This window comes from Ranitomeya variabilis, chromosome 5 (genome assembly GCF_051348905.1).
Source record: "Ranitomeya variabilis isolate aRanVar5 chromosome 5, aRanVar5.hap1, whole genome shotgun sequence".
Taxonomy (NCBI): Eukaryota; Metazoa; Chordata; class Amphibia; order Anura; family Dendrobatidae; genus Ranitomeya; species Ranitomeya variabilis.
The window spans coordinates 297811468-297838668 of NC_135236.1; the positions used below are offsets into that span (position 1 = coordinate 297811468).

Sequence of the window (27201 nt, forward strand, 5' to 3'; positions counted from 1 at the left end):
ATCTTTCAGATCTGCTTGGGCTTCAAATTTTTGGTTCGTTGAGCAGATCTGCCTCATCCTGAGAAACTGACCAACTGGGATGGCTTTGATAGTGTGTGTGGTATGAGAGGAGGACGCATGTAACAAGGAGTTCACAGCAGTCGTTTTTCTGTAAACATCCGTATGCAGTGCCCCTGTCTCATCCACCTCCAAACAAATGTCCAAAAAATCAATTTTTTGTCTGTGTGCCTTGTGGCTGGTGACATGTGATGGTGACAGCTGATGTCGAATAGTTATATACATATGTATCTCATGATGATGGTATTGATGCGGTCCGCTTCTTCCTGGGAGGCAGCAACTGGGATGGCCAGGTCTGTGAATTTGTCGTTGAGCTGTTGCGGTTTGTGCTGACCCACAACCTATTTGTCTTTAAAGACAAATATTACCTACAAAAACGTGGTACTGCCATGGGGGCAGCTTGTGCCCCAGCCTATGCCAACCTGTTTCTTGGTCTATGGGAGAGATCCCTATTCCAATCGGACGGGGTCTCTTCCGTGGACCGAGTGCAGTGTTGGCATAGGTATATTGATATTTTCTTTATCTGGCAAGGCAGTGAGATCGGTATCAGTGAGTTTGTGGGTCAGCTGAACCGTAACTCACTCAACATCAAACTGACGTACAAGGCACACAGACAAAAAATTGATTTTTTGGACATTTGTTTGGAGGTGGATGAGACAGGGGCACTGCATACGGATGTTTACAGAAAAACGACTGCTGTGAACTCCTTGTTACATGCATCCTCCTCTCATACCACACACACTATCAAAGCCATCTCAGTTGGTCAGTATCTCAGGATGAGGCGGATCTGCTCAACGGACCAAAAATGTGAAGCCCAAGCAGAAGATCTGAAGGATAGATTTAAAGCTCATGGTTACAGCAATCGCTGTATTAAACAGGGATATTTAAGAGCTAAAAAAATGGAGAGACATCAATTACTCTTTAAGAAAGAGAAAAAATTAACATCTGAGAATTGTGTCAGATTTATTTCCACATACAACTGTCAGTGGAAGCGGATGCAAGAAATAATTAACACCCACTGGTCAGTACTTCTTACTGATCCAGTTTTGGCATCCAACATTCCCATTAAACCACAGTTCACAGCAAAACGCGGTAGGAGCATTAAAGATTTATTGGTTAAAAGCCACTACGTGGCAAAGGTAATCAATCCTTTAAATCCAAGTAACAGGGGTCCAATTTGGGGATGCTATCCCTGCGGTGATTGTTTAGCCTGTAAGGAAAAGAACTTGATTAGGGGCACCCATTTCTCACCATCAAATGGTACAATGAGATTTCAGATTCGGCACCATATAAGCTGCACTAGCACATATGTTGTTTATCTGGCCACATGTCCTTGCTCCAAGAGGTACGTGGGACTCACGTCACACCAGCTCCCTGTACGTGTAAGGGAGCATGTAAGGGATATTGCCAATGCAAAGGAGGTTGAGGACATTGGCACCCTAAAAACGCTCCCAAAACATTTTCGCTTTGTGCATGCGTGTGATCCTAGGGGTCTACGGATCCTGGGGATCGACCAAGTGCATTGTGGTAGTAGAGGAGGGAATATAAAATGACTACTAGCACAAACAGAGTGTCGCTGGGTTGTGACTTTGAACTCTATGGCCCCTGTGGCGCTCAATGAAAAATTGAGCTTTGCTTCATATTTATGATAATCCTTATCCACACATGTCCCAACCTGTGCAGTTGTGAATAACCCTGGTGGATCTATTTTTATATTTTATTTCTTATTTTTTAATTAATTTTTTTATTTTTCTGTTTTCTCTTTACTCATTTTGCATTTGTACCCTAAGGGTATGTTTCCACGTTCAGGAAACGCTGCTTGTTTGACGCTGCGCAGCGCTGCAGCGTCAAACAAGCAGCGTCCAGATGTTCCTGCATAGTGGAGGGGATTTTATGAAATCCCATCTCCACTATGCGTGGAAACCCGCACGCGGCGGCCCTGCGACTACGGACATGCTGCGCGTCTTTTCAGATCGCAGCATGCCCGTACACCTTGCGGGGACGCAGCGTCCCCGCAAGGCATATCACAGGGCCCTATGGGAGCGAGCGATCATCCCGGATGTGAAGAGTTAACACATCCGGCATGATCGCGTCCCAGGAAGGGGGCGGGGCTTAGCGCCGAGCGGCTTCGCCGCTGCGGCGATACCGCCGCCCCTCCGGACCGTGGAGCCATACCCTTAGGTTGTGCTTTCCAATCTCTGGCTCTCTCTTTTTTGGTGGCATCATATTGATACGGAGAAGAAATTCTATTTAAAATCTTGAGATGATGAGTCTTATTTAAGAAGAATGCGCGTCTATGTTTCTTCATATGTTGGTGGGGCGGGGGTTATTACTGTGCACTATGGCACTTTATTATTGATATTAATTAATACCTCATTATCATGTATTTCATGTGTGTGTATCCTTTTTACTCTAACGCATGGTTTCTTTATGTGATCATGCATCACTTGTGCATATGTATGCACTATATGTATTGTATGCATTTTTTATTTGGCATGTGTTTTTTGTGGTAGTTTTTTTCTCACTTATTTTTATCTAGGCAATTTGCACTATTGTCACTTTATAATTATTATTAGGTGCAGTTTGCATCTGATTCATATAGATATTAGTAATCGTTTTTGTCTTTTTGTGGCTGCTCCTTATTTTGGCACCGCCCATTAATACATTTTTGTATATTACTTATCATATTTTCACTTTTCTTCAAAGTCACCACACTTGTCATACTCACATATGAGTGGACTTTATGCGCGCATTCCCTCTCCGTTGTCAGCATTTAGTACGGCAGCTTATGTCTTGCACGTGCGCCCTGCATCCACTGGAGGAGTCCTTGTTCTCCGGCTTCATTTACTCAAGTGCGCATGTCTGTTTGACGTCATATGGGGATTTCCCCTTGACGTGTGCCCTTGATGAATGCCGGTGAGCTGGGACACTGTTTCCTGTGGTGGCGGCGGTGCGCACGCGCACAACAGACGGGCTGCATAATGAATGCCCCTATAAAGACGCCAACAGGTGGCTAGCTCAACACAGTCCCTCTTCTTTGATAAAGCCTACGCGAAACGCGCGTTAGGGGGGTATACCGGCACCTCGGCACCTGATTGCTTTCCATCATGGGTAAGAAACATTACTGCTAACATCGTCACTATTTATCGCTCTCCCCCATATGAGTTTTTTTGTCACTGTGACACTCTTTGGGTGCGCACTGCCTTACAGGCATTTGATGTCCTGATTTATATTGATAACAGGTCAATTGAGTGCTATATAATTAGTATTACTTATAGTGTGGTATATTAGTACCATGATTTGGGCACAGTTAAATACACTTATTGTGCCGGGGTCTTAATTGCTTCTAGACTAGGGTTTTTTTCGTCTTTTTTGTATTTTTTTGTTATTTTAATGTATTTAATGGTATCTTTAATAAATTTATACAATTTTTAAAATTCTTTGTATGGAACTCCATTTTTTCTATGTTTAAATGGGGTCCTATGTATGTTGCTACTAGGTCAGGTTACATTGTATATATGTCTGGAACCCCTTTAAGCCATAGTGTTACCAGGCACTAGAAAAGCAGATGGCAAAGGATATACAGGAACTAGGAAACAAGCCACAAAGCTGGCCTGAAAACAAATGGAGTCAGAGAAGTGCTCTAAAGTTTATGCTTGCTTGAGCAAATCCTATCCAACTGCCAGTGACATCATCAATGCATGCCAGTTGTCATAGTGACATTAAGTGGTCTACTTACTGTGGAGTCGGTAAGCCAAGACACGGAATCTGACTCAATTTTTCCACACTCTGAAATCATCTGACTCCTTAAATGGCCAATTATTGGAGCTGAAAGCAGCCACCAGAAAGTGCGGCTGAGGGGTGATGTTCTGCTCCATTCACTGTTTACTGTTGGTATCTGCTGGTGCTGCAAACAGCTGAGCTGTGGTAGTAACAGGTGTCGCAGCCCCACCGATCCGATCGATTAAAGTGGTGAAAAGCCCCTTTAACATTTAAGTTTTTTGGAGTTGGAGCATTTTAACCAACTTCAATTCCACCCAAAATTTGCCACGACTTCACGGCCCTGCTAAAAGGAGACGCTGTTGAATGGGAGTGAAAGTTACCAAATGATATCATGATATACCATAGTAACTTTATTAATTAAAATTAAATATTTTTTCCTATATGTTTTTATTTTCTAATTGTAGATTTTTTTCTTTTATAGTGACAGCATTTAGAGATATGCATTATAGCAGTCGCATGGACCATAGAAAGCAATAGACAGGCCCTGACTCATTGACATCTACAAGGGCTCGTCCACATGACCGTACCATCAGTCTGAGTGCTATATGACAAAATATCAGATCGCACACGGACCAATGTTATGCTATAGGGCTGTGCACATGTCTGATTTTTCCTCAGAGTCTGTCTGGGAGACAAAAATTCGTAGCATGCCCAAGTTTAATCCAATACTCGGATCACACATGACCATTCAAGTCAATGACTGCACTTGAATGACATCAGAGTACAGTCCTATTTCCGCGCACTGAGAGAATTGGATCACACTAGCATCACACTCAGATCAAATTCTGATCAGAGTTTGATCATAAGCATCAGTTGATAATTGGCCCGATTCTCTCTAATGAGAGTATCTACGATGTCTGCCCCTGCCACAACAGAGATTTCTAGGCATACTCCGATTTGGGCAAAAATTATACAGGAAGGGAGAAGTCACTATCAAGTCACTATTATAAATGGTTGTTCCTGTGCAGTGTCACACTGCTGTGACAAGAGTCCACCAGTAACATCAGCCCCACTTTTTAGCTACATTTAAATAAGACTTTACCCTCATTCACAAAATTTCATAGCAAAAACTAGACCGTTTGTTAAATTAATAAGGCTTGCCTGTGTATCAAGTGTATTGTGCCAGCTACGGCACATGGGTGGTGGCCCATTCCTGCACAGTGGCCCATCGGAGGATTCTCCTGTTCTCCTGTGGGCCAGTCCATGCCTGTTCCTGTGTTTTTTTTCTGTATAAAGAAGTATGATCTTTGTCAATTTTTTCTGTGATGATAATGAGTTGAAAACTGAAAAGTTAACTGTAGAGAATAGGAATTACGAGCCTAATATTAGGCTATGAATGGCAAGCATGAAAATTGAAAATTTTCTAGAATTTTTTGTAATAAAGATTATCCTAGAGTAAAGAAGTAAAGAAGGGCTATATGTCTTCAGGGCTACCAAAATCTCATAGGGTGTGGTAATTCTTGCGAGAACTCACTGAAACTGCTGAGGGGTGTAAGTTGGGCGGATGCAGGGAGTGTCTTTACTTATTACATAGCTTTATATTCTACTATTTGCCACTATTTTAGAAATGCCTACTTTTATGCATGGTTTGCTCTAATTACTGTAATTAATTAACATTATCTTCATTCCTTGAGTGGAGTGTCTTGGAAATCACACGTCTGTGCATTTTCTTGGTCCTCACCAAATGAATCCCAGATACCTTGAATTTGGATAGAACTGCTCCAACAAGTTATTTGAAAAACAAGAAAAAAAATGTCAGAAAGTAGGAAAAAATAAATCTAACCTCAAATCTTGACAGGTCATTCTCTGATGACACATTCCATTTAATCAGGAATATGAAAACCATCCAATGAACCTTAACCAGTAGAGCCACTAATTGTAATTGTGTTTTTTTCCAGGCTTGTCATGTATAAAACAGGCTTACAGGGTATTGATCAAACTGTAATATATCTGGCAAAGTACAGAGTGAAGATTTAATATATTTACCTGTGACTTAAAATAAAGTGGCCTTAACACCTGGCTATGGAGAGTGGAGATGATTTTTGGAAGCCTATTCACTGAAGTTGCTATGTTGATGCATTTGTTTCACAGTTCAATAAACCACAACCCGGGCAAAGCAAAAATGTCTTTGTATGCGTGGCACTTTCTGAGCAAACATTGGCAGGGCCCTGACATCCATCCATCAATGACATATTTTGAGACTGCGCTTTTTATATTTCAGTGAGACACAACGCCGAGATGTATTTCACTTATTGTGTTGCCATAAAGAAAGCAATTACATTTGCCTCGGGACTTGACAGTAAGTATAGTTTTATTGCTCAATTTTTACAAATAAAACTAGTATAAAGAATATATAGATGTGATTGAAATTGCCTCTAGTATAGATATAAGATAGATACAACAAATCTGCATTGTTACAACTTGCACTAAGAGCCAAGAGATTACTGCCCCTCGTATAACAGATTGTAATATGGGTAACCAATTACATTTAGTTCTGCCACAGTAATACTTTAGTATTGAAAAATGTGCTTTTTTAACAATTCAAAGGTCTTTGATTAGAGCTATAGCTCATGTAATTAAATTACTATGCAATACTTAATATTATAATTGAAATCCCAAGTGCTGATTTCGAGGACCTGGACTTGGAATTTTTTGAACTTAAGTCATGTTTATGTAGACTTATGCTTACAAAGAGGCACATGTAAATGAGAGTAGTTTCTAAATGAGAACTGACAGTCTATCGGGGACTGAACTGAAATAAAAGTATATTGCAGATTTGCAATTCTATATGTTAAACATGTTGAAATATAGAAAATGTTTTGAAACATTTTTAAAGCTATGGTATCCTCTAGACAAATGTGGTCCATATAAACTGGAATGGAGGAACCTGTACTGGACCCTTCTCTATTACTCACAGTGGAAAGTTACTAAGCAAGAGCAGTCTTTGCTCTGGTGGATGCAGTCTGCATTAGCCGTATGGTCAAATGAGGTTTCCCTTGGCGATAACAGTTGTCTGCCAAGGATTCTATGAACAATACCTATGGCAAACAACTGGTAGTCGGGACAGACAGCTGTTTGTAAACTGTCAGGCACAATGATTTTATAGTTTACTAGATGGTGGCCCGATTCTAACGCATCGGGTATTCTAGAATATGTATGCGTAGTGTATAGCACAGCCCATGTAGTATATTGCACAGCCACGCAGTACATTGCGCAGCCCATGCAGTACATTGCACAGCCCATGCAGTACATTGCGCAGCCCACGCAGTACATTGCGCAGCCCACGAAGTACATTGCACAGCCAACGCAGTACATTGCGCAGCCAACGCAGTACATTGCGCAGCCAACGCAGTACATTGCGCAGCCCATGCAGTACATTGCGCAGCCCAGGTAGTATATTGTGCAGCCAACGCAATACATTGCGCAGCCCACGTTGTATATTGCGCAGCCAACACAGTACATTGCGCAGCCCACGCAGTACATTGCGCAGCCCACGCAGTACATTGCGCAGCCCACGCAGTACATTGTGCAGCTCACGTAGTACATTGTGCAGCCCACGTAGTATATTGCGCAGCCCACGTTGTATATTGCGCAGCCCACGTAGTACATTGCGCAGCCCACATAGTACATTGCGCAGCCCACGTTGTACATTGCGCAGCCCACATAGTATATCGCGCAGCCCACATAGTACATTGCGCAGCCCACGTAGTACATTGCGCAGCCCACGTAGTATATTGCGCAGCCCACGTAGTATATTGCGCAGCCCACGTTGTACATTGCGCAGGCCACGTTGTATATTGCGCAGCCCACATTGTATATTGCGCAGCCCACGTAGTATATTGCGCAGTCCACGTAGTATGTTGCGCAGCCCACGTTGTATAGTCACGTAGTATATTGCCCAGCCACGTAGTATATAGCACAGCCCATGTAGTGTATTGCCCAGCCCATGTAGTATATTGCCCAGCCACGTAGTATATAGCACAGCCCTTGTAGTGTATTGCCCAGCCCATGTAGTATATTGCCCAGCCACGTAGTATATAGCACAGCCCTTGTAGTATATTGCCCAGCCCATGTAGTATATTGCCCAGCCACGTAGTATATTGCACAGCACATGTAGTATATTGCCCAGCCCACATAGTATATAGCAATGTGGGCATCATATCCCTGTTAAAAAAAAGAAATAAAATAAAAAATAGTTATATACTCACCTTCCGGAGACCCGGATCCAAGCGAAGCGGTTACCGACGCTGCTCGTGCGCTTCGGTCTCAAGAGTGCATTGCGGTCTCGCGAGATGATGACGTAGCGGTCTCGCGAGACCGCTACGTTATCATCTCGCGAGATCGCAGCATGGACCGGTTACCGGAGCGTCGCGAGCGGGAAAGGCCTGTTGTCGTTCCGGGGGCCGACGGACGGTGAGTATATAACGATTTTTTTTTATTATTATTTTTAACATTAGATCGTTTTACCATTCATGCTGCATAGGCAGCATGAATAGTAAAAAGTTGGTCACACAGGGTTAATAGCAGCGGTAACGGAGTGCATTACACTGTGGCATAACGCGGTACGTTACCGCTGCCATTAACCCTGTGTGAGCGCAGACTGGAGGGGAGTACAGAGCGGGCACTGACTGCGGGGAGGAAGGAGCGGACATTTTTCCGCCGGACTGTGGCCGTCGCTGATTGGTCGTGGCTGTTTTGCCACGACCAATCAGCGACTTGGATTCCATGACAGACAGAGGCCGCAACCAATGAATATCCGTGACAGACAGACAGACAGAAGGACAGACAGAAAGATGGAAGTGACCCTTAGACAATTATATAGTAGATTAGGTTGAAGGTAGACAAGTCCATGGAGTTCAACCGACAGCCAAACATATTGGTATATACATTTCCAGCTTATACATGTTTTGCTGCCAAATAATATGCAGATTGCCTCTTCAGAGAGAAAGATGACTTGAACTCTATAGCGCCATATGTTGGAAGTAGCGATCCTTCACGTCACAATCAATCCTTTAACGAGTCTTGCAATGTGACTTAGGATAAAAGCCAAATCAGAATCTCAAGCCAACTAAGTTATTTTGCAGGTGTTTTCATGTACTGCAAAAAGCTGCCTTTAAAGATTTATAGAGGGGATATTTTAGCAATATTTGGTTGGGAATTTGCACCTGAAGTATGTCAGTGACTGGAACTTGTCCATTCTGGCCTAGGAATCTTCAGTATTTACATTTGTAAATAGAGATTCATCATATACTTTGGATAGCATGTTGGAAAAAGAACAGGAAACACTTTGTTCAACTAGTGAAGATGAAGAAGGTGCAGTTCAAAGTGGAAGAGATGAAGTCATGGAAGACGGGCCTGTATTAGCACCTCATGTTCTATTTCTGCAAAAGTGAGTAAGTCTAAAACTCACAAATGTTGTGAATGTCCCATACATAAAAAGCTGATTTTGATGTAAAATCTGTATTAATATAATAACTGTATGGGCCCGATTCATCAAAGCTTTCAAGCCAGAATTCTGGAGTAAAAGCTTTGAAAAGTCGCAAAATTTAGGCGCAACTAAGGTTGCACCTAAATTTGGCTACTTTTGGTATCTTTACGCCAGTTTCTCCCAGCTCTGCCGAAATGGAATTCATGTCGAGCTGTAACATTCCCTACACCAGACTGGAGAAAGATTTCTGACTTAGCGCACAGAGACACCCACCATCCAACAGATATTCAGGAAGAGGTTCCAGCATGCCCCCTCATTAAGACCAGCGTGAACAACGCTGGTCTTGATGAATCAGGCCCTATAAGTGTTATCTCTGAAGATGTAATGATATGACCACATGTTAATATAAACAGTCATTCAAATACATGACTACATTTTGAAGATTTTCTTTCAACACTACTTATTTATTGATGCCTTCTGCAAAATAAAATCATCACTGAATGTAATAGTGAATTAGATTTTGTTAGTGGTTATATATCTGTCCAAGCTAAAGAATGTGATTTATAGGATGCCTTGTCTAAACATTTTCTCATTCTAACAATTCATCATTTTAAAAGCCAATTAATGGTAATGGAATTTAAAGTTCCATAAAACTTTATGTCAGTATCACAGCCTGCTATATGAGGAACAATCTATTCTTATTATTTCCCTGACATTGATGCTACTTACCTTGTAACTGTCAGTGGTCCAAATCAAATGAAAGATCTTTTTCCTGGCTAACCTCATAATTATTTCCCTCTTGCTCCTGAACTATGTGATTTACTACTCCTAATACTACAAGAGTTGGCATTCTGGAAGTAGCACTTCCAATCTAGATTGTTAGCGCTGGACCTTAAAACTTCATTATGAAAGATATTTTACTAATGGCTTTCTAACATTGAGATGAAAAATATGCTTTTAAAATATAAAACAATGTAATCTAATGTGTATCAATTAATATTTACTTCTATATTATTTACATTTCGTTGTCAGTGTTAAATATACAGTACATTCCCAAAGCTTCCGAATCATTCTAAATTTAGGAAGTAAGGCAACTTTTGGAAAGTGGCTATCTACAAATAGAGATGTCTAAATGAAGTACCCGCCATAAGTTTACTCACTAATTGTTTTGATCATATTAGAGGGTTAGTCTTGTAGGTCTGAGAAAAAAAATCTGAAAGGGGTTGTCCAGTCCAAATAGGTAAGTCTACAGTCACTCTGTGTGACTGTAGACTTATGAATCTCCCCAGTGCACGTATGGTGTGCTGCGGGGATTCACCGGTTTCTGAGCCAGAACCGAAGGTGTAATAATTATAGGGGATAACTCAGGAGACTCTTTGCGTGGAACAAGACAACTACAGGACACAGTTTTATAAGTGGTAAAGTCTATATTATCACATGGTGATTCAAACAGGTGCAGAGAGAAACTCAAGTCCACAACACTTGGTGCAAATATCAAATGCAGCTCAGCAGTCTATAGGAAACTTCAGAGGAAAATGCAATCACGCAGAAAGTCTATGAAGCACAATTATTCTTGAGGATACTTGACACGAATAAGTCCTTGCTTAGTCCAAAACACAGATAGATATGCTTATAAGGCAGTTCAAATAATATCTTAGCTCAACCAGGGAGGTCTGGGTAATAGTCTCAGGTTCTTGCAGAGCAGAAACAGCTTACATGTCCAGCAAATGCAGATGGAAGCAAACACGAGCAGCAGATGAAGTAGGATTACAGGAACTGGTGTATGCAGCAGGAACTCAGAGCAGAGTAGCAGGAAAACCCCACAGGTTCACAGGAGCAGGTATATAGCCAGGGAGTCACCAGAGGTCAGGAGCTGGATGCAAGGCAGAATACTCTAGCACAGACTGAAGGCTGGGGTGGAGTTTTATAGCAGGAAGACACAGTGCACATGAGACCAAAGATGCCATCTTGGAAAAGGGCAGTAATGCACAAAAAGGTAATAAAAAATGTTCAGAGTCCTGACAGAAAGGTATGTATGAGTTACTCTTGGCCAATGCATGTGGCCTAGCTCCATACACTTGTATGGAGCGAGGCTGCACTCCATCAAGTGATGGGGCCATCCAGTGGGCGTGGCTCACTAGAGGGCGCAACCTCTCTCCATACAAATGTATGGAAGTGAGGCCATGCCCACTGGTCAGGAGTATATATAATACATACATACCCTCCGGTCCCGGCTCAAAAGCCGGCAAATCCCCATAGCACAGTGCATGCACTGGGGGATTCATAAGTTTGCAGTCACATATAGTGAATGCAGAGTTATGGATTTGGACTAGACAACCCCTTGAAAGTTTATTAGAAATAGTAATCAATTATTGAGCTATTTCTTGTCTCCTTGTAATAGATAACTTTTTATTGTAGATTTTGCAGTAAGCTGGGAAAACCATGCAAATATACTGACATGCATTCTGCAAACCGAGGTTTTGTGCTACTATACAAAAGTTTTAGGCAGGTACAGTATGAAATTCAGCAAAATAAGAATGCTTTAAAAAAATAGAAGTGTTAAAAGTATATATTTAGCAATTAACAGGATGCAAAGTGAATGAACAAAATAGAAATCTAAATCAAATCAGCATTTAGTGTGACCCATCTTTGCCTTCAAAACAGCATCAATTCTTCTGGGTACATATGTACAAAGTCAGGGATTTTGTAGGATTATACTTAAGTATATGAGTAATTAGCTTTAGCCAACAGGTGATAATGATCATCATTTTCATAACTAGGTTGAAACACAGTAATTAACTGAAAAAAAAACAGCTGTGTAGGAGGCTTAAAGGCGTTGTTCACTGCTCAGCCAACTCCATCGCAATGTGAATGTTTGCCCCTGTGAAAATAAAACCACTTATACTCACCTACCGTGATGGTACCGCCACTCATGTTGCAGAGACGTACATCACATTGTTATGTCACTTGAGCACTGCACTCAATCAGCACTGGCATCATTGTCCCTACCTTCAGACAAATTGAAAGGATGTCAGAAAGGAGCCGCAGCCCTGACTTCCAGTTGATGTTCGATACATCCGAAGGCGGGGCCAGTGAAGTCGGTGCTGACTGGGTGCAGGGCTCGCGTGACGCAACAACCTCATGTGAGCCCCAGGAATGGGAAGTGAGTATAACCTTTATTATCGTAACAGGGGTAAACACTCAGATTAAGAAGGGGTAGTCCTAGTAGTAGTATACAACCCTTTAAAACTGGGTGAGAAAAAAACTTTGCTTCACAGGTAAGGTTTTGGAAGATTATTTGATGTCACAGGTCATTACACCATCACAAGACAAGAGTCAGCAAAAAGACACAAGGTACTTACAGTTGCATGTAAAAGTTTGGGCACCTGTGATCAAAATTACTGTAATTGTGAACAGTTAAGCAAGTTGAAGATTAAAGGGCACCTGTCACCCCGTTTTTTGAAGATGAGCTAAAAATACCGTTAAATAGGGGCAGAGCTGGGCGTTACATTAGTGTCTTTGTGTGCCTTTATAACCTACCTAAGCTGCCGAAATACCTTTGTAAAGTCGCCGTTTTCTGCTGTCACTCACGCTGGTCTGGTCATATGGGCATGGTGACAGCACTGTTTCTCCCCCAGAAACCTGCTCATCATTACGTTGGTGGCGTAGTGGTGTGCGCATGTCCAAAGCGAAGATCCACTGCCAAGGAGATTCAAAACAGCGCGGTCTTCGCTATTCGCCGTTTACCGGTGGGCGCGGCCATCTTTCCTGTGGCCGCGCGTGCGCAGATGGAGCGCTCTGCTGCCCGGGGCTTCAGGAAAATGGCCGCCGCGATCTCCATCTGCGCACGCGCGGAATCCCTGTGCCCTTTTTTCTCCATACATACCATTGATCATTGTGGCCAAAAAGCTCTATTGTAACCTCATTGCTCCATAGCACTTGTTTCCAAAATGCATCAGGCTTGTTTAGATGTTCTTTTGCATACTTCTGGTGCTGAAGTTTATGGTGAGTACGCAGGAGAGGTTTTCCTCTTATGACTCTTCCATGAATACCATATTTGTGAAGGTGTCTGAACAGTAGAACAATGTAAAACAACTGCAGAGTCTGCAAAATCTTTCTGAATGTCTTTTTCAGTCAAGCGGGGGTCCTGATTTGCCTCTCCAGCAGTCCTACGAGAAGCTCTCACTAAAATTTTCCTTGGTCTTCCAGACCTTATCTTAAACTTCACTGTTCTTGTTAACTGCCATTTCTTAATTACATTTTGAACTGAGGAAATAGTAACTTGAAAACACTTTCCTATGTTCTTATAGCCCTCTCCTGCTTTGTGGGCCTTTATCAATTTAATTTTCATGTGGGGGTTACCTGGTTCCTAGGTAATCCCCACATGTAATCAAGCTGTCTAGTAGCTGTAAATCATTCAGCTGCGGCGATGAAAACGTAATCTCCGAAGAACACTAACAAATACTCGGAGCTCACCCGAGCAACGCGTACCCTCGCTCATCACTAATCCTACACCTTGGGGTTTGCATCACTCCAGAGGCGCCAGCAGCTGCAAATGCCTGTTTGTTGCTTTGCAATGGTATTTTAGCAGCTGCTCTCTTAATTCAAAGACAGTGTCCAGCAGAAACCTTCCTTATTATGCCTTTGTCTACACAAACCCATATGTGTAGATAAAGGCAAAATATATCATAACTGTATCAGCAACAAATTTCTTCATGGTACGATTATCACACTTAAGTTTTTGTGAAATATATAATATTTTCAATCTTTTTCCAATGTATTATATGAGTTGTCACTTTTCAGCATCAGAGAGATCCCTTTTCTTTCAAATATTGTTTGAAACCTGTGCTTTGCTTAATAATGTGGAATGTCCTTCTTAAGTAGTTTTCCTTTAATTGGTCTCACCTCACAAAATAATTATCAGTTGTTTGAGATTTATTTCAGTGATCCCAAGAGTCTTGAGACACAATATCATCCATTACTGTTTTAGAAAAAGAAAAAATTACATCTTTATGACACTTAAATCGGATCTTCATAATAATTTGGAACGCAGTGTTATGACCAGTGACACCTCTATGCACAGATGATAGCAAAAAATCCACCAATCGCAATAAGCGGTATCAAAGCAGACACTGCTCCCCTCCCTTCACAATGACCTTTGCACACGTTCATACGATGCTTCAGTACAGAACATATTGTCTGAGTCTGTTCATTGCTGCTAGTGTCCATGTGAATTTCTTCAACAACTGGAAGTTAAAAGTCCTACTGTGAAAATTGCAAGATTTCTTTTACTTTTAAAAAAGATTGAAAAAAAATTCTAAACAAAACTTTGCTTTTTAAAAAATACATTTAACACAAAAAACAATTTAAACAAATAGGTGATTTTCTGATGGCACATTCCCTTTAAACAAAACTAAAATGTAATATGAGACAAGACATGTGCTCTATAGTAGCCTAAATCTTTCTAGGTTTCTCGGCGAACAATTGGCTCAACAATACCTTGACCCTTCTTATGAAGTTCCAGTAAATTCAGTGCAACCATTGCCTGTTCGGAAGCCAGGTAAGAACAATTATCTTTATTTCCATTGTATTGTAAGCTTACAAAAAGAAAATAACTTGGTCCAGAAACAATGAATAAGAAAAAGAAAAGATTTTGTTTGTAAAAAAGATCTGGAACAAAAAATTGACCCATAGTACTCTTGTATAAATGCGGCCTGGTTTTGACTTTGCTTTGCAGTTGGGTGAGTTGAGAACATTGTTGAGAATCCAGTTGAGAACATCCATCCATAATGCAAAACAAATAGTTAAAAATTCAGTGTTCAAACAATAAAATGACATTGTATATTTAAAGGTCAAAGTGCAAAAGATTACTGGAGACTTCTTCGAGAAGATTCTGAAGTAGAACTGCAAAAAATTAGCATTTCACAAGGGACAATAAAGGTAATGGGTATTTTGTGGAAAATTAGACTTTTATGTATTATATTATTTTGGGGCTAGTAGGAAATGTGCTGCTTTTTCTGTATCCACATTAGGCTATGTACATTAACATATATAGGTTTTTATGGTGCTTCAGCAAAGCATAGACTAATATATGTGTATATATATATATATATATATATATATATATATATATATATATATATATATATATATACCATATACACACATGTGCATCATCAGAGTGCTTTAACATTATAAAAGGTAATCTGGCAACGTGGGGCCAAAGCTCTGCTCACCACAATGGCCAATTGCTGTACAATTTTTTTTCACATTCATGCGGCTATTGGCCACATCATTTGTCTGTACTCATAAGCCCACATACACATTGGACTACTGTCGGACAATAGTCTTATGTGTATGGAAGCCCTGAACAATTTGTCAGGAGAAATATCGAACCATCATGTTCAGTTTTGGACTATCGATCATATCATCTGATAGAGAACACAAGAGCGCTCGGCCAAACGAGAGCTCCTGTGTATGGGAGTGCCAGCAGAGATCGCTACCGACAGAATGATCAACTAAACCATCATTCTGCTGCCAGCCATCTAATGTTTATGGAGACCATCAGGCTCATATATACATCACAGAGTTCATTATAGAAACAAACCACAACTCTAACAGACTGACACACCACCAGCAACATTCATACCCCATTGAGCTTCCAAACCAGATGTAATAAAGTAATTTTTATTTATCATAGTGTTCATTGCTTGCTAAGATACCATCTTCAAAATTTCTGGATCAAATTCAAGATTTCAGAAGAACACTGGAGATAATGTATACAGCATCTAAGATAAATCAGGACAAAGCTCTACTTATAATGAGCAACAACCCTCTAACTGTCTTCAATGAATGGCAAGAGAATGAGTCTCCCATGCAGTACTTCTGCAAAGAAGTCATCCAAAACCAGGTATGAACTAGCTCTAAAACCATGCTCACTTCTGCTCACTCTTATTGCCTTTCAGAAAGACTGATTCAAGTTAGTAGAGTTGTTTTAAAGGCAAAGGTCATTAAGATTAGTGAGGTATAGTACCCAACTGATTCACTGTTAGCAGGCTCAAGGCTACTGGTAAAACACGATGGACAGAGCCTGAACTCCATAACTCCATTGTGTAGATGACATTCTTTGGTATTGAAGACCAGTTTCCACTGAGGGCCTATGCATGTGTCCGTATATTTGATCAGTATTTCATCACTGCTTGCATACCAAAACCAGCAGTCTAAGGGTACCGTCACACATTGAAATTTCCATCGCTACGACGTTACGATTCGTGACGTTCTAGCGATATCGTTACGATATCGCTGTGTCTGACACGCTACTGCGATCAGACACCCTGCTGAGAATCGTACGTCGTAGCAGATCGTTTGGAACTTTCTTTCGTCGCTTGATCACCCGCTGACATCGCTGGATCGTTGTGTGTGACAGCGATCCAGCGATGTCTTCGCTTGTAACCAGGGTAAACATCGGGTAACTAAGCGCAGGGCCACGCTTAGTAACCCGATGTTTACCCTGGTTACAAGCGTAAACGTAAAAAAACAAATCGTGCATACTCACCCGTCGGTGTCCTTCAGGTCCCTTGCCGTCTGCTTCCTGCTCTGAGTGCCGGCCGGAAAGTGAGAGCAGAGCGCAGCGGTGCTGCGATCTGCTCTCACTGTACGGCTGCACTCAGAGCAGGAAGCAGACGGCAAGGGACCTGAAGGACACCGACGGGTGAGTATGTACTGTTTGTTTTTTTACGTTTACGCTGGTAACCAGGGTAAACATCGGGTTACTAAGCGCGGCCCTGCGCTTAGTTACCCGATGTTTACCCTGGTTACCCGGGGACTTCGGCATCGCTCCAGCGCCGTGATTGCAACGTGTGACCGCAGTCTACGACGCTGGAGCGATGATTATACGACGCTGCGACGTCACGAATCGTGCCGTCGCAGCGATGAAAATTTCAATGTGTGACGGTACCCTAAGGGATAAGGTTTCTCCTTGTGGAGAGTGACAAGCCAGGTCTGGCAAGCCAGTATGAGGAGACTTAGGATACTTTCACACTAGCGTCGGTACGGGGCCGTCGCCATGCGTCTGCCTGATGTACCGACGCACGTTGTGAAATAATTGCACAACGGGGGCAGCGGATGCAGTATTTCAATGCATCCGCTGCCCCATTGTAATGTCCGGGGAGGAGGGGACAGAGTTTCGGCCGCGCTTGCGCGGTCAAAAATGGCGGGCGCGACGCACAAAAAAAGTTACATGGAACATTTTTTTGTGCCGACGACGCATGGATGCGACGTGTGGCCATACGTCGCAATGCGTCGCTAATGCAAGTCTATGGAGAAAAACGCATCCTGCAGGCAACTTTGCAGGATGCGTTTTTTCTCCAAAACGACGCATTGCGACGTACGTCACACGACGCTAGTGTGAAAGTAGCCTTAAATGACATGCATGCTCCTCTAGGAAATTAAATATGCATTTCATTAATTGTCTCTTCAGAGAGGAAGAGGACTTTATCTGTAGGATTGCTACTTCCAGTAGGTGGCACTAGAGTTCAAGTCCTCTCTCTGCCTGAATAAATCCAGGAGTGCAAGTTACAGAGAAAATCTAATTGAAAGATTGACACCTGTTCCACGTTTTGGAGACACTCAGGATTTTGGAATTTAAATACTGATGAAATACTACCTTCACATTACATTTAGTCACATAAATGCTCTAGATCTGTCCATGAAGCATTTTTTAACCGTAATAGCATTTTATTCCTTTTTTGACTATCTATAGAAAAAAAAATTTCTATCTTTTTTTCCCAGTGCAGTAATAATAAGGACATTAACTCATTCAGAGAAGAATTGACAGAAGCAGGGAAGAAAAGTTACAGGTTGGGGTATGTATTCAGGTCTATATAATGCCATTTCTAGCTATGAGGTTGCCGTATACTGATAAAAAAGTCACAGAGAAAAAAGCAGAGATGTTAACCTGCTGAAGCCGCCAACCAAATGCACTAGCAGGGTGCAGCGGACCCGATTAATGATGGCAAACACACAGGTGCAAAAAATACAGATGAAACAACCACTTTCAATCCAGTGTTGGCTGTTTGGCATTAATTAAACAAAAAACTCAAGGCAAGGAATACATAAGTACTTCAATCACTTTATAAGATGATCAATGAAATAATTAGTACTAAGTCAAAAATTATTAAATATCATATGTATGCATGTATCATTTGTTCCGGCATATATCCGGCCATATTTGTGCACCATATATTTGCATCTTGGATGCACTTGTTGCACTTTATGCTGGTATATATATATATATATATATATATATATATATATATATATATATATATATATATATACACGTCGTTCACTGCATTTGCAGTTACTATATGCACCTTAGCCTAAAAAGCACTTCAGACCATTTGTAAGTGTGTATCCTTATATAGACTTAATTATTTTTTCTATCATATCCATTCATTTTAGTGTGTATATATATCTTCAGTTCTGTGTTTAGTGACATATATATATAAATATTTATTTATTTATTTATTTATTTATATCACGCCATCATTTCACCATTCCAGGACTGTGTTTATAATATTGCTCTGTCTCCTTGGTGTTGTGCCCTTTTTTTTGGTTTCTTTTCCCCCCTACCATTTGGTGTATTCTTTCCACAAATAAATTAATTGTATTGATTATGTGACGCCCGGGAGACCGAGGTACCCAGCACCAGATCAAAGAGGTCCGTCTCTTGAGGGGGATGTCACTAGTGGCTTGACCCGGTGCTGTGGCCTCAGACGATGCACAGTGCAAGGGATATCATGAAGGAACAGACACTTACTTGATCAGCAGCAGGTCCTCTCAGCTGTGATGACCCCGATCCTGGATCGATGGCTATTGTCCAAATGAAAGACTGAGGCGCTGAAACGTTTAACCAGTTTACTTCAACAAAAAGGGATTTGCAACCAATACTGTGCCCGGAGTCTGTATAAGAACTCTGAATTACTTTGACCCTGTCAGGATTTCCACCTCTTATTATGCGCAGTTTCTGTATGGCCCTGCTGCTGTATGTGAACTGGCTGCCGACCCAATCTGTCTCTTCTGTGCTCTGGTTCGACGGACAACCCGAGTCCTTTTTGTCGGCTTACCCCCTTTGGGAGTACCGCGGAACTCTGTGTCTGTTGCTGCGTCTTACCCTGGTGAAGCTGATATCACCTCACTTTCTTCCGGTTGCTGTATTATATATAACGAATATAGCCACGGATCCGGTATCCGTCTCTGCGCCTATTTTGGGTAGAAATTATTGCTACCCGGTTCTCACAATGTCCTTTTTCTCTATTCCTCTTTTCCTACTATGGGTATTACGGGCCTATAATCCGTCATAGGGCTGTTAGGAGTTCAGTTATACGACCTCTCACTTTCAGCTCCTCAACCCAACTGCCAGTCCTTTTCTCAGACCAGAATAGATCAAGGGGAGTCTCTGGAGCTCCCCCTTCTGGCCGGAGATGGTAGTGCAGTCTTGCTATTTTAATATTTGTATTTAGTGTCAATAACTATTTTTGTGGCAAATACCCCTAGGGGCGCCACATTCCCCCTTAGTTAAGAACAGTACTCCGGGACTGTGGGACGATAACATTTTGAAATAACAATTGATATGTACAGAGTCTTAAAAATGAAAAGTTACAAAAACCACTCAAAGAAACAAAAAAAATGGAATTCTGTAAAAAGTCACTTCAAATAGCGTCCATTAATACAGTTTTATCCTTGAAGGTACTAGGAAGCAAAGTTCACAAAGCAGTCTTTCCGGAGCTTTGATTTAGTGTTTCCGGGCTGATAAAAGTTCAAGAATATGCAAGAAGTTCATACAGGTAAGTCTCTGTAGGTACTGGGCTTAAACGTTACAGAACAATAACAATGACTATAGTCTTATAGTTGGTAATCCGCATACCTGGCCGGTAATTGACCCTGGGTACTACGCTGGGATCTACGTAATAGCGGTGTCTCTTTATGTGGTGTACTACTGTCTACTGCGGATATAGTATCTGCCCTCTCTGCTATAGATAATTCCACCACTATGGGGTTGGCAAGTCCACCGTGAATGGGATCACTCTGATCAGGAATCTGTTCTTCCTGACCTGGAACCTCTTGTAGTACGGGGTCAGCCTCTTCCTGTCTTGGGACTTCTAATATTGGGTTCGGTGTTGGATAAAAGGCCACCATGGGAACCACTACTGCACCATGGTATGTTAGTAGGGTTTTGGGAAAGTCTCCTATACAGGTGTGATACATTTCCTCCTCTTTTTCCTTTACTGGTTGAACCTGTATAAGTTGAATAACTTCTGATTCTGGCTGGACAACTTCTGGCTCTTTCAACGTTTCCGGACATAATTTAAGATTGTCTCTTGACACTAGTACAGATGTTAAACCTCCGTTTTTGCTAATGAGACACATTTTAGGATTATCCATTCTTGTTGGTAAAACTGTGTAGGGTACGGCTTCCCATTGATTATCCAGTTTATTGGTTCGAAGATTCCTCTTGAGTACTTGGTCACCCGGTCTTAATGGAGTTGCTAGAGCATTCTGGTTGAAAGTTCGCTCTTGTATTTCTCTGGTTTGCTGGAGGCTTCTTTCCACACTCTCTTGCACTTGGTGATACTGCTTTTGCCATACGACATCCCAATTGGAGTCTTGAACTTCTGCGTCTGGTTTAAGAATTCCAATTTCTAGATCGATTGGCAATTGGCCGGGTCTTACACGCATAAGATAAGCTGGGCTGCAGTTGGTAGAGCTCACCGGGACATGATTATACAGATCCACCAAGTCAGGCAATTTCTCTGGCCATTGATTCCTTTCTGTTTCAAGTAAAGTCTTTAGTAGGTCTATCACAATATGGTTCATTTTCTCACATAAGCCGTTTGTTTGCGGATGATAGGCCGTCGTCCGGATCTTTTTGCAACCATACATATTACAGAATTCTCTGAAGATCTCTGATTCAAAGGCTGTACCCTGGTCAGTGAGAACCTGTTCCGGATATCCATGGGGTCTACAAAAATACGTTTGGAACGCTTTGGCTGTTGTTTTTGCAGTTAGATCTTTTACAGGTACTACTACCAAGAAACGTGAATAATGGTCCACGATGGTCAAGGCATAGACGTAACCGGACCGGCTCGGTGTCAACTTCACGTGGTCCATGGCTACCAGTTCAAGTGGTTGTTTGGTGATTATGGGCTGCAGTGGTGCTTTTTGGCTCTTTTGATCGTTGCTTCTGAGGTTGCACGGGCCACAGTTTCTACACCACTGTTCAATTGATTTTCTCATCCCGACCCAATAAAATCTTTCTCTCATAAGCACTTCTAGCTTTTTCCAACCAAAGTGACCAGCACCATTGTGGTAAGCCTCGAGGACCATCTTCACATCTTGTTTAGGCACGATAATCTGCCAAACCAATTCATGTGTTTTTGGATTGGTGTATCTTCTACAGAGTTTCCCTTGATACAGGAACATTTTGCCTCTCTCTTTCCAGAGTTGATGCGTCTCTTCTGGGGCATCCTCATCGGGATATGCACTTTGCTCAGTCAATAGTTCCTTCACTAGCTTCACAGCCGGATTGCTATCTTGGGTGTCAGCCCATCTATGGTGTGCTAACGGATTAAAATTCACTTCTTGTTGTTTCTGATAGGTATTTGACTGACGATGTTTTGCCTTGGGCTGATGAAAGGCTGGTAGTTCAATTTCTTCAAGCTCCCCCGTTTCTTCTTCTACATCTCTCAAGTGTGGCATCCGGGATAGGGCATCGGCATTTCCATTCTTGCGACCTGCTCGATACTTGATCACGAAGTTGTAATTAGATAACCGGGCTATCCATCGCTGTTCTAACGCACCTAATTTAGCCGTGTCTAGGTGGGTCAATGGATTGTTGTCAGTATAGACAATAAATTCTGCACCGGTCAAATAGTGTTTGAAACGTTCAGTCACAGCCCAAACTACTGCCAGTAGCTCCAATTTGAAGGAACTACAGGTCCTTCTCAAAAAATTAGCATATAGTGTTAAATTTCATTATTTACCATAATGTAATGATTACAATTAAACTTTCATATATTATAGATTCATTATCCACCAACTGAAATTTGTCAGGTCTTTTATTGTTTTAATACTGATGATTTTGGCATACAACTCCTGATAACCCAAAAAACCTGTCTCAATAAATTAGCATATCAAGAAAAGGTTCTCTAAACGACCTATTACCCTAATCTTCTGAATCAACTAATTAACTCTAAACACATGCAAAAGATACCTGAGGCTTTTAAAAACTCCCTGCCTGGTTCATTACTCAAAACCCCCATCATGGGTAAGACTAGCGACCTGACAGATGTCAAGAAGGCCATCATTGACACCCTCAAGCAAGAGGGTAAGACCCAGAAAGAAATTTCTCAACAAATAGGCTGTTCCCAGAGTGCTGTATCAAGGCACCTCAATGTTAAGTCTGTTGGAAGGAAACAATGTGGCAGAAAACGCTGTACAACGAGAAGAGGTGACCGGACCCTGAGGAAGATTGTGGAGAAGGACCGATTCCAGACCTTGGGGAACCTGAGGAAGCAGTGGACTGAGTCTGGTGTGGAAACATCCAGAGCCACCGTGCACAGGCGGGTGCAGGAAATGGGCTACAGGTGCCGCATTCCCCAGGTAAAGCCACTTTTGAACCATAAACAGCGGCAGAAGTGCCTGACCTGGGCTACAGAGAAGCAGCACTGGACTGTTGCTAAGTGGTCCCAAGTACTTTTTTCTGATGAAAGCAAATTTTGCATGTCATTTGGAAATCAAGGTGCCAGAGTCTGGAGGAAGACTGGGGAGAAGGAAATGCCAAAATGCCTGAAGTCCAGTGTCAAGTACCCACAGTCAGTGATGGTGTGGGGTGCCATGTTAGCTGCTGGTGTTGGTCCACTGTGTTTCATCAAGGGCAGGGTCAATGCAGCTAGCTATCAGGAGATTTTGGAGCACTTCATGCTTCCATCGGCTGAAATGCTTTATGGAGATGAAGATTTCATTTTTCAGCACGACCTGGCACCTGCTCACAGTGCCAAAACCACTGGTAAATGGTTTACTGACCATGGTATTACTGTGCTCAATTGGCCTGCCAACTCTCCTGACCTGAACCCCATAGAGAATCTGTGGGATATTGTGAAGAGAAAGTTGAGAGACGCAAGACCCAACACTCTGGATGAGCTTAAGGCCGCTATTGAAGCATCCTGGGCCTCCATAACATCTCAGCAGTGTCACAGGCTGATTGCCTCCATGCCACGCCGCATTGAAGCAGTCATTTCTGCCAAAGGATTCCCGACCAAGTATTGAGTGCATAACTGAACATTATTATTTGATGTTTTTTTGTTTGATATTAAAAAACACTTTTATTTGATTGGACTGGTGAAATATGCTAATTTATTGAGACAGGTTTTTTGGGTTATCAGGAGTTGTATGCCAAAATCATCAGTATTAAAACAATAAAAGACCTGACAAATTTCAGTGGGTGGATAATGAATCTATAATATATGAAAGTTTAATTGTAATCATTACATTATGGTAAATAATGAAATTTAACACTATATGCTAATTTTTTGAGAAGGACCTGTATAATTTTCTGAATTTCTTTCAGTAGGCCGGAGTTTTCTACTTGCAAAGGCGATGACTTTCTCCCGACCTTCTTGCTTTTGTGACAGCACTGCTCCCAATCCCACATTGCTGGCATCGGTGTAGAGGATGAAAGGTTGATGGTAATCTGGGTACGCCAGAACTTCTTCTCCGGTTAGTGCTTTCTTTAGTTGTTCAAAGGAGTCTTCTCTTTCGTCGTTCCACTGAAAAGGAGGGTTTCTGTTTGAAGGTTTCTTCGTCTTCCCTATCAAAGCATCTTGCAAGGGCGCTGCCAATTTGGTAAATCCTTTTATAAATCTACGATAGTAACCCACTAATCCCAAGAATTGCCTAACTTCTTTTGCGTTGGTAGGTCTTGGCCAATCCCTTATGGCAGTTATTTTCTCGGGATCCGGTGCTACTCCCTCCGAACTCACGATGTGCCCTAAGTATTGTACCTTTGGCTTGAGAAGGTGACATTTGGATGGTTTGATTTTCATACCATACTTGGATAAGGCTTCGAACACCTCTGCCAGGTCTGTTAAGTGCTGTTCGTAAGTCTTTGAGTAGACGATCACATCATCTAGGTACAGGAGGACGGTCTCGAAGTTCTTGTGTCCGAGGCAACATTCCATCAGTCGCTGGAAAGTACCGGATGCGTTGCAGAGTCCGAACGGCATGCGATTAAATTCGCTTACACCCATTGGTGTGGTGAATGCCGTTTTTTCTTTATCTCTCTCAGCCACAGGGACTTGCCAATACCTGCTTGTTAAGTCTAAGGTGGAAAAATAATTAGCAGATTTCAAAGCAGTCAAGGACTCTTCTATCCTAGGCAAGGGATAGGCGTCTTTATGGGTGATATTATTAATTCGCCGGTGGTCTACGCACATTCTCATGGTTCCGTCCTTTTTTTTGACAATCACCAGAGGGGCCGCCCAAGAGCTACAACTATCTCTTATTACCCCGGCCTGTTTCATCTCTCTCAGCATGTCCTTCGCGCATTGATAGTGAGCGGGCGGTATGGGTCTATATCTTTCTTTTATCGGGGGATGGTCACCGGTGGGGATTGTATGTTCCACCCCTTCTATCCGTCCGAAGTCCAATGGGTGTTTACTGAAGACCTGTTCATATTCCGTCACTAATCTATACACCCCTTGTCTTTGATGGATAGGTGTTGAATCTACACCCACGTCTAGCTGTTGGCACCAATCCTCCGATTCTCCATCTGAGCTGTTATTTTCCACCTGACAGGTCGATTCTAAGGGCTCAAAGGTTGTGATGGCATTGTTGTCAACAGTATATAACTTTGCCACTGTAGCGTACCTTGGCAAAGTGACCTCTTCCTCTCCACAGTTCAAAAGTCGTACCGGCACCCGTCCCCGGTGTACCTCGACCAACCCTCGTGCCGTGAGTATAGTGGGCCTGCTGTCGGTGTACGCTGGTTCTATTAAGGCTTGATAGTCTCATCCTTTAGTACCAATGGCCGCTCTACACCATACCAGCATTTCTGTTTTTGGTGGGATTACAATAGACGTTGGATCACTCACCCTCACACTGCCGATTTCTCCACCTGCAACTTCTATCTGTTGCCTTAACATTAATACTTTTATTTCCCTCTGGAGAACTCTCTGCTGGCAGGATCGGGCAGTTTCAGCAATTTGTTGTAAGACAGAAATAACTTCGGAAAAGCAATTCTCTAACACATTCATCCCTATCAATACAGTTGGTTCACAGTTCTGCCGATCAACATCAACGACAATTATACCCTGTTTCTTCAATTCTGCTTTACCAATCTTTATGGTCATCTCCCTGAATCCTAGTTTCGGTACCAACTTACCATTACTGGCCCATATATCTAGTTCAACATCAGAGGGTCCTTTATCAATATCTACCTCAGCCCAGTACCTCTTATAAAGGATATATGGTATAGATGAAATCTGGGAACCTGTATCCAGCAAAGCGTTGAGGGGAATTCCATCCAGCACGATAGGGATGATGGGTCGTCCTCCGATGTATCTGTCGTGCCAGGGTGTTGGGCCTTGAAAATTCATTCCTGCGAAGCGGCCCGCATTCCCGGGGGATTCCCGTTTAAATCACAATTTCGTGCAAAGTGGCCTGGCTGCTGGCAACGGCGGCAAATGGGCTGTCCATCCGGTTGGTAGCGGTCACGGGGCCGTCCTCTCCATGTCGGGTATCTCCTGGACCTCATCCATGGAACATCCTCTCTACGGTTTACCAACTCCATCTTGGGTTCTCTCATCTCCTGCATGGTTTTAGCCATTGAAGCAACAACATCAGTTAAAGAGTCAAGCTTTTGCTGAAGAGTCTCATTAGTAATGGGCCCCAGGGACTTAGCACTGGCAGTTTATCGGCTCCTGTGTTAAAAATGGGTTCAGCCAGTGTAAGTGATTTAAGGGCTTCCTGCAGGTTTAAGGCAAAATCTCTCACGCCCTCATTAGCTTTTTGTTTGCAATTAAAGAATCGTACTTTAGCTTTGCTGCTGGCAGTGGTTTCAAATGTAGCTTTTAATCCAGCAAATATGCGTTCAACAGTACCTTTTAGATCAGTTGCCCATGCCGTGACTTCTCGCTTAGCATGGCCACTTAACTGCATCATCAGGAGACTAACACGCTGAGCTTCACCCACGGGGAACATATCAAAATGAGCCAGCATCTTTTCCCTGAAACCGTCAAGGGTATTAGGTTCACCTTCATACATTGGAAGCCACGGGCCACCCGGGGTATATGGCATCAACACCGGCATGATGGGCGCCACTCCTTGCACTGCTGCGCTGCCAGGCTCTCTATCGACACTCTGTCTTTCAGCTGCATTAGCGTCGCCGGGTGCTGCGGCGTATCCGTGCTGCGACATACTGTACCCCCTTAGTTAATCCAGACCCCTCCGGTCCCAGCTTCCGTCTAGATAATGTAGATTCGTTCCTCTGTGCAGCAGGATGACAATGACACGCCCCCTGCTGCCTCTAACTGCCGCACGCTCTGTGATGATGGATTTTGAAGTTTTTCAGTTAGACTGGGGCTTGGGTAATGACGTAGCTCGATTAACAGTTTTGTGCCTAACGGTTATGAGATGATCACATCAGGGGATGGCGGCCATTTTTACCCCATTATAACCAATGGAGAAAAGTCACTTTCAATAGTTTTCAATGGAGAACGGGATTTTCTTTAACAAAGTCAATTTCCAAGATTTTTCATCCAAATTTTCACAGTTTCAGACTCCAATTACGGCACACAATACCCGGTGTATGGGCTGGCCCAATCCTGTTCGTGACGCCAGTTGTGACGCCCGGGAGACCGAGGTACCCAGCACCA

At 42.5% G+C, this 27201-nt stretch overlaps 1 protein-coding gene across 2 annotated transcripts in view; it reads left to right on the forward strand.

Moving 5' to 3' along the window:
• The window catches only part of TSGA13 (testis specific 13), a 566886-nt gene that overhangs the window by 522074 nt on the left and 17611 nt on the right, over positions 1-27201 (forward strand). The window contains exons 1-7 of one of the 2 annotated variants that reach the window (XM_077264457.1): positions 3805-3918; positions 6062-6139; positions 9048-9229; positions 14737-14828; positions 15120-15208; positions 15969-16178; positions 18059-18132. In XM_077264457.1, coding sequence (XP_077120572.1) covers positions 9102-9229; positions 14737-14828; positions 15120-15208; positions 15969-16178; positions 18059-18132 — 593 coding nt within the window. In that variant the 5' untranslated portion in view covers positions 3805-3918; positions 6062-6139; positions 9048-9101. Of the gene's footprint in view, positions 1-3804; positions 3919-6061; positions 6140-9047; positions 9230-14736; positions 14829-15119; positions 15209-15968; positions 16179-18058; positions 18133-27201 lie in introns of those variants that run through there. The other variant, XM_077264456.1, reaches the window with a different exon arrangement.